The sequence below is a fragment of the Musca vetustissima genome, unplaced genomic scaffold, assembly GCF_032173495.1.
Source record: "Musca vetustissima isolate MV318-11 ecotype Yass unplaced genomic scaffold, APGP_CSIRO_Mvet_v1 utg20277, whole genome shotgun sequence".
In the NCBI taxonomy this organism is placed as follows: Eukaryota; Metazoa; Arthropoda; class Insecta; order Diptera; family Muscidae; genus Musca; species Musca vetustissima.
Genome location: NW_026879575.1, coordinates 132,943 through 147,579, shown reverse-complemented (window position 1 = coordinate 147,579; position 14,637 = coordinate 132,943). Strand labels below are relative to the sequence as shown.

At 35.8% G+C, this 14,637-nt stretch overlaps 2 protein-coding genes across 2 annotated transcripts; one reads left to right on the top strand and one right to left on the bottom strand.

Moving 5' to 3' along the window:
• Positions 1-9,684: 9,684 nt before the first annotated feature.
• Positions 9,685-11,282, top strand: LOC133324510 (PAT complex subunit CCDC47). The gene is made up of 4 exons (XM_061533344.1): positions 9,685-10,073; positions 10,137-10,578; positions 10,640-10,987; positions 11,043-11,282. The coding sequence occupies exons 1-4, from the start codon at positions 9,691-9,693 to the stop codon at positions 11,280-11,282; spliced, it is 1,413 nt and encodes a 470-aa protein (XP_061389328.1). The 5' UTR covers positions 9,685-9,690.
• Positions 11,283-11,570: 288 nt separating this feature from the next.
• LOC133324522 (227 kDa spindle- and centromere-associated protein) lies at positions 11,571-14,402 on the bottom strand. Its single transcript, XM_061533358.1, has 2 exons — positions 13,411-14,402; positions 11,571-12,430 (listed from the first exon to the last, which is right to left on the bottom strand). Exons 1-2 carry the CDS (start codon positions 14,400-14,402, stop codon positions 11,572-11,574), a joined length of 1,851 nt encoding a protein of 616 aa, XP_061389342.1. The 3' UTR covers position 11,571.
• Positions 14,403-14,637: the final 235 nt, after the last annotated feature.

Genomic DNA, 14,637 nt, shown 5'->3' with positions numbered 1-14,637 from the left:
TTTTTTACAATTATTAATAATAATTTAAACAAAAATAAAAAACAACAACATAAACATAATCTAAAAACTGTAAACATTTTTGCTACAATTACGAAAACACTAACCATAATAATAAAAAAACGAAAAAAATGAGAATGCCTATTTTCACCATAACCTAAAAAATTAAATTTTTTTTATTTTTTTTTTTAATTTATTGTTTTTCTACAGTTATTTTTTGTTACAATTTGAGTTATCTAATTTTTATTTGTAAACAAAAAAATATTGTATTATTAATTTTCTTATTGTTCAAAACGCAGGATTCCAGAAAAAAGAAAATGGTATTATTTTTATTCGGAAAATTTTCATATTTTTTAAGGTACTAGGGTAATGATAAGAATTAATTGTACGTACCATGGTACTGGTCATGAGTTATGGGTATAATTTGTATTTGCAGAAGATACCATGATAGACGCATAATTACTTTTGAGGTTATGTTTAATTCGATCCATGTATTTTTTGTAAAAAAATAAGGATTGAGGTCGCATTTATTATACAATTGCAATGAAATTTCACAAGGCTTATTTTTAATGGTTCAAGAAGACAAACCCTATGGAAATTTGTGAGAATCGAGAGAGATTTTTATAAGGATCAAATGCTGGAAAAATTCGTCCGACTGGCACGAAATTTTGCATGGCATATTGCATTGAGTCCAGAACAACGTGTGTTAAGTTTAGTTAAAATCGCTCAAAATTTAAATGTAGCTCCCATATATATTTTTGTCCGATTTCATGTAAATGGTATACCAAATGTACTTCGTTTGTCCAATTGATTCGAAATTTTACAAAGGCTAATGAATTGAGTATAAAAGAACGTGTGCCAAGTTTGATTGAAATCGGTCGAGATTTAGATATAGCTCTCAAATAAAACTTCGTCCGATTTCAAGTAAATGGTATACCAAAGGCTGAAAAATTTGTCCGATTGAAAAGAAACTTTCCATAGACTATTGAATTGGGTCCAGAACAACGTGTGCCAAGTTTGATTAAAATCAGCTCAAGTTTAGATATAGCTCCCATATATATTTTTATCTGATTTAAAGTAAATGGTTATCAAAGGCTTAAAAAAAATGTCCGATTGACACGAAATTTTGCATGGCATATTGAATTGAGTCCAGAAGAACGTGTTTTGAGTTTTATTAAAATCGCTTCAAATTATATTATATAAAACTTCGTTCGATTTCATGTAAATGGTATACCAAAGGCAGAAAATTTTGCATAGCGTATTGAATTGAGTCCAGAACAAGGTGTGTTGAGTATTTTTTGTAATCGCTTAAAATTTAGATATAGCTTCCATATATAACTCTGTCCGATTTTAAGTAATTGGCGCCCCAAATGTACTTCGTTCGTCCGATTGACTCGAAATTTTGCATCGAATTGAGTATAAAAAGATCTGTGTCAAGGTTGATTTAAATCTCCCCTGGCTTTGTACTCTCATTTGAAGTGTTTCATGGTATGTTCGTCCGATCGGAATGAAAATTTAACACGTTGATGGACAGTTGCGTCTATAGCCGTCAAGTTCACTATGTGACATGACGGCTGTAGCAGTACAAATGTGCATTTACCAGCATACAAGTAGAAGCCTAGTGTCATGTTTTCGAATTTCACTTGTTTCTACTGTCCGTCAACGTGTTAAATTCTCTTCAGATGGATTTCAATATATCCTCCTCTTCTTAGCTGGCTTGTGATAGAACATTTGTTCCATAAGCCTAGATTAAAAAAGATTTCCAAGCTCGTCGGTCTCGTGCGCAGCTCATTCAATTTGAAAGACCCAGTTCCGAGATGTTATCTTCCCCTTGACCTATCCATCGTATTGTGGCCTTCCCCTTCCCTGCGTGTGACATCACTTTGATCGCTTTTATATGCCTTTTGAGTTGGGTCATCCTCATCCATTCTCGTACGTAGTCGATGCCACTCAATACCTCTGACAAATGCCGATGTCCGAGAATAGATGGTCATTACGATGTGAAATGATTTACAAATTTTCAAAATGTTGACACGTTTTTGAGGATGTACTAGAAGTTCTTTCTGAAATAACCGAGAGGAACCAAACATGACTTTGACCCCATTTAACAATATCTTGCTATATTAAAGATTTCAAAACCCCACAAAAATGGGCATTTTTCGGATTCTTTTTTGTACTAAATTTATAATTATATTAAATTCATATTCATTTTAAGTTACGGTATGTATTATAAAAATAATAATAATTTTTTAATATTAAAATACTTCAATTTCATTATTATATATTTTTTGTTTCTTTACAGTTGAATATTTCGTTTATTGATTTAAAAAAAAAAAATAATTAAAAAAGTAAAACAACTACAACTCAAACAAAACATGGAAACAAGCAAGCACAAGACAATTTTTTTATATAAAATATATTTATAAATATTATATAAATAATAATAGCAAAAATGCCGTTCAATTTACGAAAAAAAAATGTGTAAAAACCACAACAACAACAATATTAAGCAAATACAAATTTTAAAATATTTTTTTAATGAACTGTAATTAGTAACTCTTTTTTAGAACTTAATATTAAAAATCAAATAAAAAAGGATTAATAATAATTTAACTTATTAATAAAACAAAAGAAAACAACAACAACAATTTAATAGCAACCCAATGAAGCCAATTCATGTGCAATGTCTATATCAATAACAACAAAAGATAAAAAAACAACAATAATTTTCCTTCTTGTAAAAAACCATAGTAATGATTATAATTATTATTAAATTTATTTAGCCCAAGAAGAGGACGTGAGGACCTTATAATGGTCTCTATCAGCTTCTCCCCTACCTTCTCACACCGCAATTCGGCATTATGGTCCATGGAAGTGGGTTGATAATGGCAGATCAAAAGTCTCTCTGCCAGACTTAGTTCATGTTCCTTCGCTTCGCTTAATACTACCTATAGATTTTGGAACTTTAGATATTACTCTATGAAATCTGGCTGCTTCGTTGACACCTTCGATCGACTCACTGTAGCAAACAAAAAACTCAAGTTTAGTCTTTTTTATTTCACTTTTTTGCCTATTGAATTGTTCTCTGTAAACGTCTCAATCTGCACTAAGTTTCGAGATACTAGTTTTATTATAAGATTTCATAGCAGCTTTCCAAAAGGAGGTCAGGTTTTTTCCAACCACCATAACGGCTGATATTTCCTCCCAGGGTATGTCAAAAGGACAAGAAGAGTTCCTGCGTCATCGTTCACAGCTTTGTCAACGTCCTCAATCGTTCCGAGGTCTAGGCGCCAAAGGATTGTGGATGCTTTTTTTAGCTTTGAACTTATCGCAGTTTGTCTTCCGATGGTTCCTTTTATAAGGTTTTTGTTTTCCTCTGGAGGTAGGAATCTGAAAAAGTATCATCGTATGATAAGAGAAGGAGTATTTCTGTAGAGTTCCTCAGAAGAGTTCCTGCGACATCGTTCAACGTCCTCAATCGTACCGAGGTCTATGCGCCAAGGTTTTGAATGCTGTTTTAGCTTTGAACTTATCCCAGTTTGTCGTTCGAGATTTCGTAGCATTCTTCCTAAAGGATTTTTTCAACCACCATAATGGCTGTGATTTCCTCCCAGGGTATGTCAAAAGAACAAGGAGCCTTATAGCTTCTCAGAAAAGTCCTTGTGATATGGTTGAGAGTTTTCTCAACGTCCTCAATCGTTACGAGGTCTATGCGCCAAACGGTTGTGGAAGCTTTTTTAGCTTTGAACTTATCTAGTTTGTCTTCCGATGGTTCCTTTTATAAGGTTTCTGCTTTCCTCTGGAGGTAGGCATCTGAAAAAGTATCATCCTATGGTAAGAGAAGGAGTATTTTTGACACTTTCAATGACTCTCACTCTATTTACGAACTTTGCTTTGTTGGCCCTATTGCATATTCTAAGATTATATCTAAGTATAAAATCAAATATGGACTCAGCTATTGGATTGGTGTCACTGCTACCACAGTGGAAGTGATGAGCATTGATATCACATCCAATGACTAGGTCACCAATCCTGCTCCATAGCCTCCATAAGGTTGTGTACATCCGGTCCGGCTGGGTTAGGAGCCTCATACGGGGGATAGACGACATCTATCCCTATCTAGTCTGGCTGAAATTCGAAAGAATCCTTAGATTTATTTTGTTTCTAGCTACAGATACAGATTCGTATCTTCTCTCCTATGGAGGCGGTAAAAACCAAGTAGTTTTTGTCGCTCAAGTAAGTCACATTATCTTTGTAGAGATATGGTCCGTGGATGAGGAGAAAATGGTGAGGAGCACTTCAGCAGCTGTTGCTTTACAATGATGCAGTTTTACCTGGCGGGAGGCGAAATTGTAGTTTCCCCATCCCATGAAACAGCTCACCCTTGATCCGCATTAGGTATTGTTCACCAACAGTGTGGGCGAGGTACCAGAAGGAGTATATCGATGGGTCCCATTTTCGAACTAGATTTGGTAAAAATATTACTATGTTCAAAGTTTAATTGAAATTGGATAATAAATTCGCTGCTGGTGGGGCATATCATAACATGACCTAGCCAACGTAGTCCCTGAAGCTCAATACGTCTAACAATGTCGATGTCCGAGAATAGCTGCCTATTGAATTGTTCTCTGTAAACGTCTTAATCTGCACTAAGTTTCAAGTTACTAGTTTTATTATATGATTTCATAGCAGCTTTCCAAAATGAGGTCAGGTTTTTTCCAACCACCATAACGGCTGAGATTTCCTCCCAGGGTATGTCAAAAGGACAAGAAGAGTTCCTGCGTCATCGTTCACAGCTTTGTCAACGTCCTCAATCGTTCCGAGGTCTAGGCGCCAAAGGATTGTGGATGCTTTTTTTAGCTTTGAACTTATCGCAGTTTGTCTTCCGATGGTTCCTTTTATAAGGTTTTTGTTTTCCTCTGGAGGTAGGAATCTGAAAAAGTATCATCGTATGGTAAGAGAAGGAGTATTTCTGTAGAGTTCCTCAGAAGAGTTCCTGCGACATCGTTCACACCTTTGTCAACGTCCTCAATCGTACCGAGGTCTATGCGCCAAGGTTTTGAATGCTGTTTTAGCTTTGAACTTATCCCAGTTTGTCGTTCGAGATTTCCTAGCATTCTTCCTAAAGGATGCCAGGTTTTTTTCAACCACCATAATGGCAGTGATTTCCTCCCAGGGTATGTCAAAAGAACAAGGAGCCTTATAGCTTCTCAGAAAAGTCCTTGTGATATGGTTGAGAGTTTTCTCAACGTCCTCAATCGTTACGAGGTCTATGCGCCAAACGGTTGTGGAAGCTTTTTTAGCTTTGAACTTATCTAGTTTGTCTTCCGATGGTTCCTTTTATAAGGTTTCTGCTTTCCTCTGGAGGTAGGCATCTGAAAAAGTATCATCCTATGGTAAGAGAAGGAGTATTTTTGACACTTTCAATGACTCTCACTCTATTTACGAACTTTGCTTTGTTGGCCCTATTGCATATTCTAAGATTATATCTAAGTATAAAATCAAATATGGACTCAGCTATTGGATTGGTGTCACTGCTACCACAAAGTGAAGTGATGAGCATTGATATCACATCCAATGACTAGGTCACCAATCCTGCTCCATAGCCTCCATAAGGTTGTGTACATCCGGTCCGGCTGGGTTAGGAGCCTCATACGGGGGATAGACGACATCTATCCCTATCTAGTCTGGCTGAAATTCGAAAGAATCCTTAGATTTATTTTGTTTCTAGCTACAGATACAGATTCGTATCTTCTCTCCTATGGAGGCGGTAAAAACCAAGTAGTTTTTGTCGCTCAAGTAAGTCACATTATCTTTGTAGAGATATGGTCCGTGGATGAGGAGAAAATGGTGAGGAGCACTTCAGCAGCTGTTGCTTTACAATGATGCAGTTTTACCTGGCGGGAGGCGAAATTGTAGTTTCCCCATCCCATGAAACAGCTCACCCTTGATCCGCATTAGGTATTGTTCACCAACAGTGTGGGCGAGGTACCAGAAGGAGTATATCGATGGGTCCCATTTTCGAACTAGATTTGGTAAAAATATTACTATGTTCAAAGTTTAATTGAAATTGGATAATAAATTCGCTGCTGGTGGGGCATATCATAACATGACCTAGCCAACGTAGTCCCTGAAGCTCAATACGTCGATGTCCGAGAATAGCTGGTACAACTCATGCTTCATTCGACGGCGATATTCACCATCAACGCATATCGCCCCATAGATCTTTCGGAGAATTTTTCTCTCAAACACTCCAATAGCTGCCTCATCTACTTGCGCATGTACCCATGCTTCAGATCCATATAACAGCACGGGTAGTATCAGCGTCTTGTAGAGAGTGGGTTTGGTCTGGCGGGAGGTGGCCTTGCTTTTGAGTTGTTTGCTCAGACCATAGTAGCATCTGTTGGCCATCACTATCCTTCTCCGAATTTCAAAACTGATGTCATTCGTTTTGTTTACGGCGGTACCAAGTTATATAAAATCTTTAACTACCTTGAAGCTGTAGTTGTCAAGTTCCACAGTTGGTCCGACTCTACTGGACGTCTACTGGCGCGTTGATACCATCAGTTTGGTCTTCTCGCCGTTTACTGCCAGACTCCTTCTCAATTTGTTCAAAGATGGCTGTTAGCGCTCTCAATGTTGACTCATTATTTCGTAGCAAAGAGTATATGGCCTCATAACCACCAAAGGCCGAGGGTAAAATGAGACAGAGAACGGAGGTTTTGAAAAAACTCAATTTTTTTAATTCAACTCAAATTTATTTTGCCCAAATTTTTTAAAGATCCTTTTTTTTGTTATGGCTGCCTCTATCTGGCACAAAATCTATTAAAATTATTATTCAATATTTTTTTTAATCTATATAGGGTCCTCATAGGCCATTCTTGGCAGGCAATAAAACACAAGCCACAACTGTGGCATGTATGTATGTAGTTAACTATATATGTAGCTATCCATAACTACCCCCAATCCCTCCCAAATCCAAAAAGTAAAACACCAATATACAATTAGTATTAAATTCGAATTAAAAAATATATATATCCAAATAAGCCTATAAATAGTTTTAATTCTCTTATATTTTTTCATCTAAAAAAACACAGAAGTAGATGCTAAATAAACAATTAATTAATTAAAAATTAAGCCAATTTTTTATAGCAAAACTACTTTTAACAAATAATAATAATCATAAAACTATCAATAGCAAAATGGCCTAGCTATACAAGAAAAAAAAAAACTATGTAAAAACACCAAAAAACAACAACTACAACACAAAACAATTAAAACAGCAGGATGAAACACATATTAGTTCCAAGCCAAACAAAACACATACACACAAACTCTCTTATACAACAAACAATCTACATCAGGGTTGGGCAGAAGCAGTTGTTTTGGCCTCTTTGGCACAGAAATAACTGTCAAGGAGAGCACGCATGCGGGAGTTTGCCTGATGCAGTTATTGCACTCTCTGGCTCTCTCTCTCTCTGGATAAATGCAGTTATCAACTACTATTAACAAATACACATACATATATACAAACTGACACTTAATTGTACAATAATTATTTGTACATTTCAAAAAATTTAATTTTTAAAAAAATAATTTTCAAATTTATAAAAATTAATTATAATAACAACAACAATCTCCATGCAATGCAAATTAAATGCAACAGCAAAAGAAAATTAAGAAAAAAAAAACTAAATGCTACAGAAAACTAACTAAAAGAAATTATAAAGAATCTAAGTAGAAAAAAGAAAGAAAAGACAAAAACAACAAAAGAAACTAATAAAAAGAAATCAACATAACTCTTATCTTTGGGAATCCATTTATTTAATAATAGTTATGCCTTACAAAGAGCGTAGGGGATGATAGATACCAAGCAACGGCTCCGATTGGCTTTAATATGGCGAATTCCAGGCTCATCTTGGTCCCTCTTTCATCTCAATTGTGGTCACTGACTTCCTCGCGGTACCACCTGGGGTAGCTATTTTCATCACCCGATGAAATAATGAGTTAATATGTGCCGCGAGTTCACCCATAAGAACTATAAATAAATGGGTTGAGGATGTACTCAAGAAGTACAAAGCCGATATTATTGCCTTACAGGAAATGCGATGGAAAGGGACTGGCGTAAGTAAATCAGATGACTACGCCCTATATTTTCGGCTGCCAAACCGAAGCCATTGGTACAGGCACATCCTCCTGTTGAGATAAATAAGGAAACCTGGTGACAGATACAGATATTGTGCTGAGGATCTGTAAGGGGCATTTTGAAAAACTTCTGGTATCAAATAGTAGCGGTGAAGAGGATACCTCAGAACCAATAATATATGACGGCATAGAGTGTATACCACCTAGCCAAGATGAAGTCAGAATAGCAATCAATCGGCTGAAGAATAATAAAACAGCAGGTGCCGATGGGTTACAGCCGAACTATTCAAGACTGGTGGTCAGATGCTGGTCAGGAGCATACACCAGCTGATAAGTACAATTTGGCTAGATGAATGCATGCCCAATGATTGGGACCTCAGCATACTGTGTCCCGTAACCAAAAAAGGAGACAAGACGATATGTGCCAACTATAGAGGAATAAAAGTGTAAACACATACGACTATTCAGGCTTGTCCTGTTAATTTGGCTTTGTGCATATTGTCAATATATAAAGGAATATCAGATTTGAATTTGGACGACTTTATTGTAAAAGAATAAAGGAGGTTCTTTTACAATAAAGGAAGCCAACGTAACATGCCAAGCCTGAAAGTCCTCTTATGTGTTCCCCCTTAAGTCTCTTTCCCATTGTGCGTGCTGTGTGAACGACTGAAGTCAATGACATTATTGGACCATACCAATGTATCTTCAGGCCTGGCAAATTCACCATTGACCATGTTTTTTATATTTTTTTAACTTCAAATTTTCTGTGATGTGCCGTAAAGTGCATTTAAGCCCCTTCTTTTCTGTACCTTACGTTGGCTACAATCTTACTCTTATGTGTTTATTTTTAATTTATATTAATATTTAATTAAAATAATCACAAAATTATTATTCTATATTTTATATTTAAACTTTATTTTTCTGCGTTACGTTACGTTGCTGCAATAACTACAATGCAGATAGCTGTCAGACAGCCTCGTTCTGTGCGTTACGTTAAGACTACAATCTTGTCTCATAAAATAATCACAAAATATTATATTAATTATTTTATTCTATATTTATTTATAATAATCTAAAAAACAAATTATTTCTGTTTTCTTTCCTATACGTTACGTTACTGCAATAACTGTAATGCAGCTAGCTGTCAGACAGCTTCTCTCTCTACTCTCATGACATATGTCATTGTGTGTGGCAAAACAATGCACGTCGGCAACTCTATGCAACTACCCCGATGAGAAGAAAAGTGTAATAGTTTTCATTCATTTTTATTTAATTAAAAATGTGTGACGTGCTCGTTTCGGTTGCTTAAAACTTTGATAAAAACCAACGCGGGAAGATCGTTAATTAGTGATAAGATAAATCTGTGTGTTACCATAAGGGTAACATTACAAAAAACCGAAAAAACGTCGTGACTAAATCCATAAGCAATTTGACCTAAATCCAAAAAACAACAACATACAAATTGAGGTTATGTTGTTAGAAAATTAAGAAAGTAGTCTAATTTTTTTGTTGAAAGGAAGAAAAAACGTATTCATTAAAATGAAATTAATGCAAATTGCATTAATTTTATGTTGTGCTTTAGCAGCATTTAATTTCGCTGCGGGTGCTGCCTCATTTGAGGACAATGACTTTGCAGAATTTGAAGATTTCGATAGTGATGATGATTTTGTAGAGGTACCAGTGACCGGGGCAGGAGCTCCTGCTGCTGCTGCATCTAAAGATTTGCCAACGAAAGAAAAGGAACCCGTTGTTGCCAAGGCAACACCACAAATGCAGGACGATGAAGAAGATGGCATTGTGGAGGATGAAGATGAATTCTTCAAAGATGATGAAGAGTTTGAGGGTTTCGATGCGGGTGAGATAAAAGAGGAAGTGGGCAAAAAACCAGCTGAGCCCAAATTGACAGTGGCCAAGATACCCATGCATTTCAGGTGAGATTTGTGATTTGTTTAAAAAATTTGAGATTTTTAATTTGTTTTTTATTTCCCCCCTAGAACCCATTGGGATTCCTATTGGATGGAAATGTTAATGCTGGCCGGTCTCATGGTCTATTTCACCAATTTCTTTGCTGGCAAAGCCAAGAATGCCAAATTGGCCCATTTGTGGTTGAACACCCACAAAGGCCTGCTGGACGATAATTTCGTGCTGGTCGGTGATGATGGCAAGGTGGAAAATGAAAATCCTGGTCTCATGAAAGAGAGTGAAAGTCTCTACACTTTGTGGTGTTCTGGTCGCACCTGCTGCGAAGGCATGTTGGTCGAACTGAAAATGATCAAGCGGCAAGATTTGGTGTCGCTTGTGGCGGGACTAATGCGCCCTCAACAAGATCAAGTCCATATTAAAGTTGATTTGACACGTGGTGTCATGGACCCATTTGTATTCTGTGTGGGTACAAAGAAAACGATAACTAAGGCCTTTAAAGAATATGCCGATTTGGTAAGGCACACAAAAATTACAAATTATAGAGACTTTTTAAAATATTTTTTTTCTATTGCAGAGCAAATATTGTACTCTAGTCAGTAAACCAGAGACACGTTATAATGTCCCAGCTGGTTTTAGTGTATTATCGGAAATTCCCGAAGCCACATCTGCCATATTGGAGAACCGTATTATCACGGCCCTCAGTAGATACCAACAATATATAGATTATATTCATATCTCGGATCAATATAGTGGTCCCGTACAAGTCGAAGATGCCAATAATTTGAAACAACCCGAAACCAAACCAGTACTTATGGCTGGATTTAATTTACCCAAAAATGGTGATATGGAGGCTGTTAAACCACTGTTGATACTCATATTTTATTTAATGGAACGTTTGAAGGGTTATCGCTTATCGAAGGAGGTAATAAGACACAATGAAATTTAAATTAAAAAAATATTAATTCTTCTCTTTTTAGGGTCAACAAAAAGCCGAAAAGAATCGCAGCCGTGTTGAGGAAGAATTCCTAAAGAGCACCCATGCTGCCCGTGCCGAGGCAGCCGCCCAGCGTCGTGAAGATAAACGCAAGGCCGAAAAGGAACGCATCATGGCCGAGGATGATCCCGAAAAGCAACGCCGCTGGGAAGCCAAGGAACAAAAACGTCAAGCCAAAAAGAAGGCCCCCAAAATGAAACGTTTGGCTGTCAAATCCCTTTAATTTAGGAGAAATCAGAAACAGAAATTTACTTTCAAAAGCCAATTTTATTCTTCAATCATTTTTTCATTTGTCATAGAAATGTATACAATTTGTCGGTTTTAGTTTGGTAGCTTTATTAAGTAAAGAGAAAGACAAAAATGGCCGGCGGATATTTATAGATTTAAAAACAAAAACGAATTAACTTCTTAATTTATATAAAGGGATGCTAGAGAAAATGCAATATTATTATTATTTCCATTTGGCCAATCAATAAATGTGTATTTAATTTAAAGAATTTATGTGTGTGCGTTTAACATTTTGTGGGAAAGCAATTTTCATTGGACATATAGGCAATGTGGTTACGTAGAGTTTTAATTTGTTTTTGGGCTGCATCAAAACTATACGATAAACTATTCAGTTGGCCCTGCATTTCACGTATAACACATTCACGATCGTTAACGGATATGCTAGCCTTGGCTCGACATTGGGCCAATTGTTTTTCCACACAATCGATGTGATGTTGTTGCTGTTGTTTTATCAATTCAAAACGTTCCGTCATACGTGCTATAATTTTAGCCGATTCTGTACGCAAACAATTTAAATCTTCCTGGGCAACATTCAATCTCTCACAGAAGAGATCGCGTTGACGTTGAATTTCTTCGAGAGATTTTTTTGATTTTTCCAATTCCTGTTGACATTTTTCTAACTGGGGTCGGCAATCTTCAACTGGTCCAGTACCAGAGGTATGAGATTTATTCTTGTGTGCCTTTAACTCCTTGCACACAATTAACAGTTTACTTTCCAACTCCTCCTTTTCTTTGCACAGCTTTGCCACTTTGATCTGTTCATTTTCCAGCAGTTTTGGAAATTTCACCAACTCATTCAATTTCTCTTGAAATTTACAGCGTATATCCTTAATTTCTAAATTGATTTGTTTTTCAATACGCTTATTGTTCATATTGAGTTTTTCTATCAGTGCCCCCTGCTCTTCGACCTTCTGCTGGGCCTTCAAATATTTATTGCGATAATCATCTAATTGCACGGATTGTTCCTTCATTAGACATTTGAATTCGATTTGTTCTTCCTTCAAGTCGTTAATGCGTTTGGTTAACAAATGAATTTCCGATGAATCGGCATTTTCACCTGCGGAGCCACAGGAATTTTTGACTCTGGATTGAAATTAAAAGCAGACAGATTTTTTTTTAAAGAAGATTTTTTGAAGGACTAAAAGAGCCTTAGGCGTGGATTTTTTAAAGAAGATTTTTTGAAGGACTAAAAGAGCCTTAGGCGTGGATTTTTTAAAGAAGATTTTTGAAGGACTAAAAGAGCCTTAGGCGTGGATTTTTTAAAGAAGATTTTTTGAAGGACTAAAAGAGCCTTAGGCGTGGATTTTTTAAAGATTTTTTGAAGGACTAAAATAGCCTTAGGCGTGGATTTTTTAAAGATTTTTTGAAGGACTAAAAGAGCCTTAGGCGTGAATTTTTAAAGAAGATTTTTTGAAGCCTTAGAGCCTTAGTGGATTTTTTTAAAGAAGATTTTTTTTTAAAGATTTTTTGAGGACTAGGCGTGAGAAAGAAGATTTTTTGAAGGACTAAAAGAGCCTTAGGCGTGGATTTTTTAAAGATTTTTTGAAGGACTAAAATAGCCTTAGGCGTGGATTTTTTGAAGGACTAAAAGAGCCTTAGGAATGGATTTTTTTAAAAGATTTTTTTAATATTTTTAAGGCGTGGATTTTTTTTTAAATTTTTTTTTTCAATTCGTGGATTTTTTAAAAAATATTTTTTCGAAGCGTGGATTTTTTTTAAAAAATATTTTTTCGAGGCGTGGATTTTTTTTAAAAATATTTTTAAAGGCGTGGATTTTTTAAAAAATATTTTTTAAGGGCGTGGATTTAAAAAAAATATTTTTAAGGGCGTGGATTTAAAAAAATATTTTTAAGGGCGTGGATTAAAAAAATATTTTTAAGGGCGTGGATTAAAAAAATTTAAAGCGTGGATTAAAAAACAAATTTTAAGGCGTGGATTAAAAAATTTCAGGGCGTTTTTTTTTTTTTTTTTTTTAAATATTAAAAAAAAAGTTTTTTAAGGCGTGGATTTTTTAAAGATTTTTTTTTTGCAAAATATTAAAAGGAACAAATCGCAAAATTTACCTCTTTGTCAACTCGTTCAATTCCTTTTCCTTTTTACCAAACTCCTGCAGCAGATAGGCATACCTATCCTTGAGGTTGTCGAAATTTTGACTTCTTGGCGATTGACATGGTGTTTTTGTACAGCATCCCTTCTTCGATGATTTATTCCCGTTACGATGTTGGCAAATTTCCTCCTTTAGGCTATCCATTGTTGCCTGCATGGTTTTCAATTTCTCTTTCAGAACATCCATATCATTTGTATCCTTGAGATTCGATTTTGTTTTACACGGTGGTTTATGTTTAGGTTTTGCATTCGAACAACTGTTGTAACTCTGTAGGGTGGCTAGAATTTCATTCATCAGCTTTTGATCTTCGGATTCACAACGATCCGCATCATCTTCATATGAACAGGATTTTTCACTTGTTGTTGTATCACCCCCCGAAGCACGCCAACGCCGGCATACTGGTGGCTCACGTTTAACACTGCATGTTTGTGGGCGTGACTCCTCCTGCATTGCATCACAGCAATGCATTGGCATGGACAACATGGGTTCCTCATCGAATGTCGTCACCAATTCAATTTCCCGATAATGTCGATGGGAGCCATAATTTTGTAAATGCATTGCCCTGTTTGTTAGGTCACGCAACTTAAGGGTTTCCCTCTCCATGCACTCTTTAAGAGCGCACAATTGTTTCTTCTCCTCCGGGGAGAGGCGACTCTCCGTCTTCGTCATCGATTTTTTGCATTGTAATTTTCGTATCTCATTTTTAATATCTTCGATTGTGACATTCTGACAGTGAATCTCTTTTTGCAGTCGCTTGTATTCCTTGTAATTTCGTGCCCTTTCCGGATCATCCGCAGATGAACCCATTAAAGGTTCATCTGGTTCAGAATCGTCATCTTCTAGGGTGTATTGCTCTTCTGGGCCATTTTCAAATGTTTCGATTTGATTTTCATCGTCTGTATTCGCAATTGTTGCATCGTTTGCCATTTGATCTTCTTCGCTGGCCATTTTCTTTCGGTTTTTTTAATTTAAAATTTTTAAAAAATTACTAAAAAATTTGGATTTTTTTTTCAAACTTTTCTTCATAAAATGCTAGGAATTTGCAACTTTTTTATCAAAAATTTGACTTAAATTTCTCAGGTTGTAATGGAAAAAATACTTGTTGAAAAAAACAAGTAGAAAAATATTCTTCATAAAATATATTAAAAAAAATATTTTTGTTAAATTTTACAAAAACGAAAAA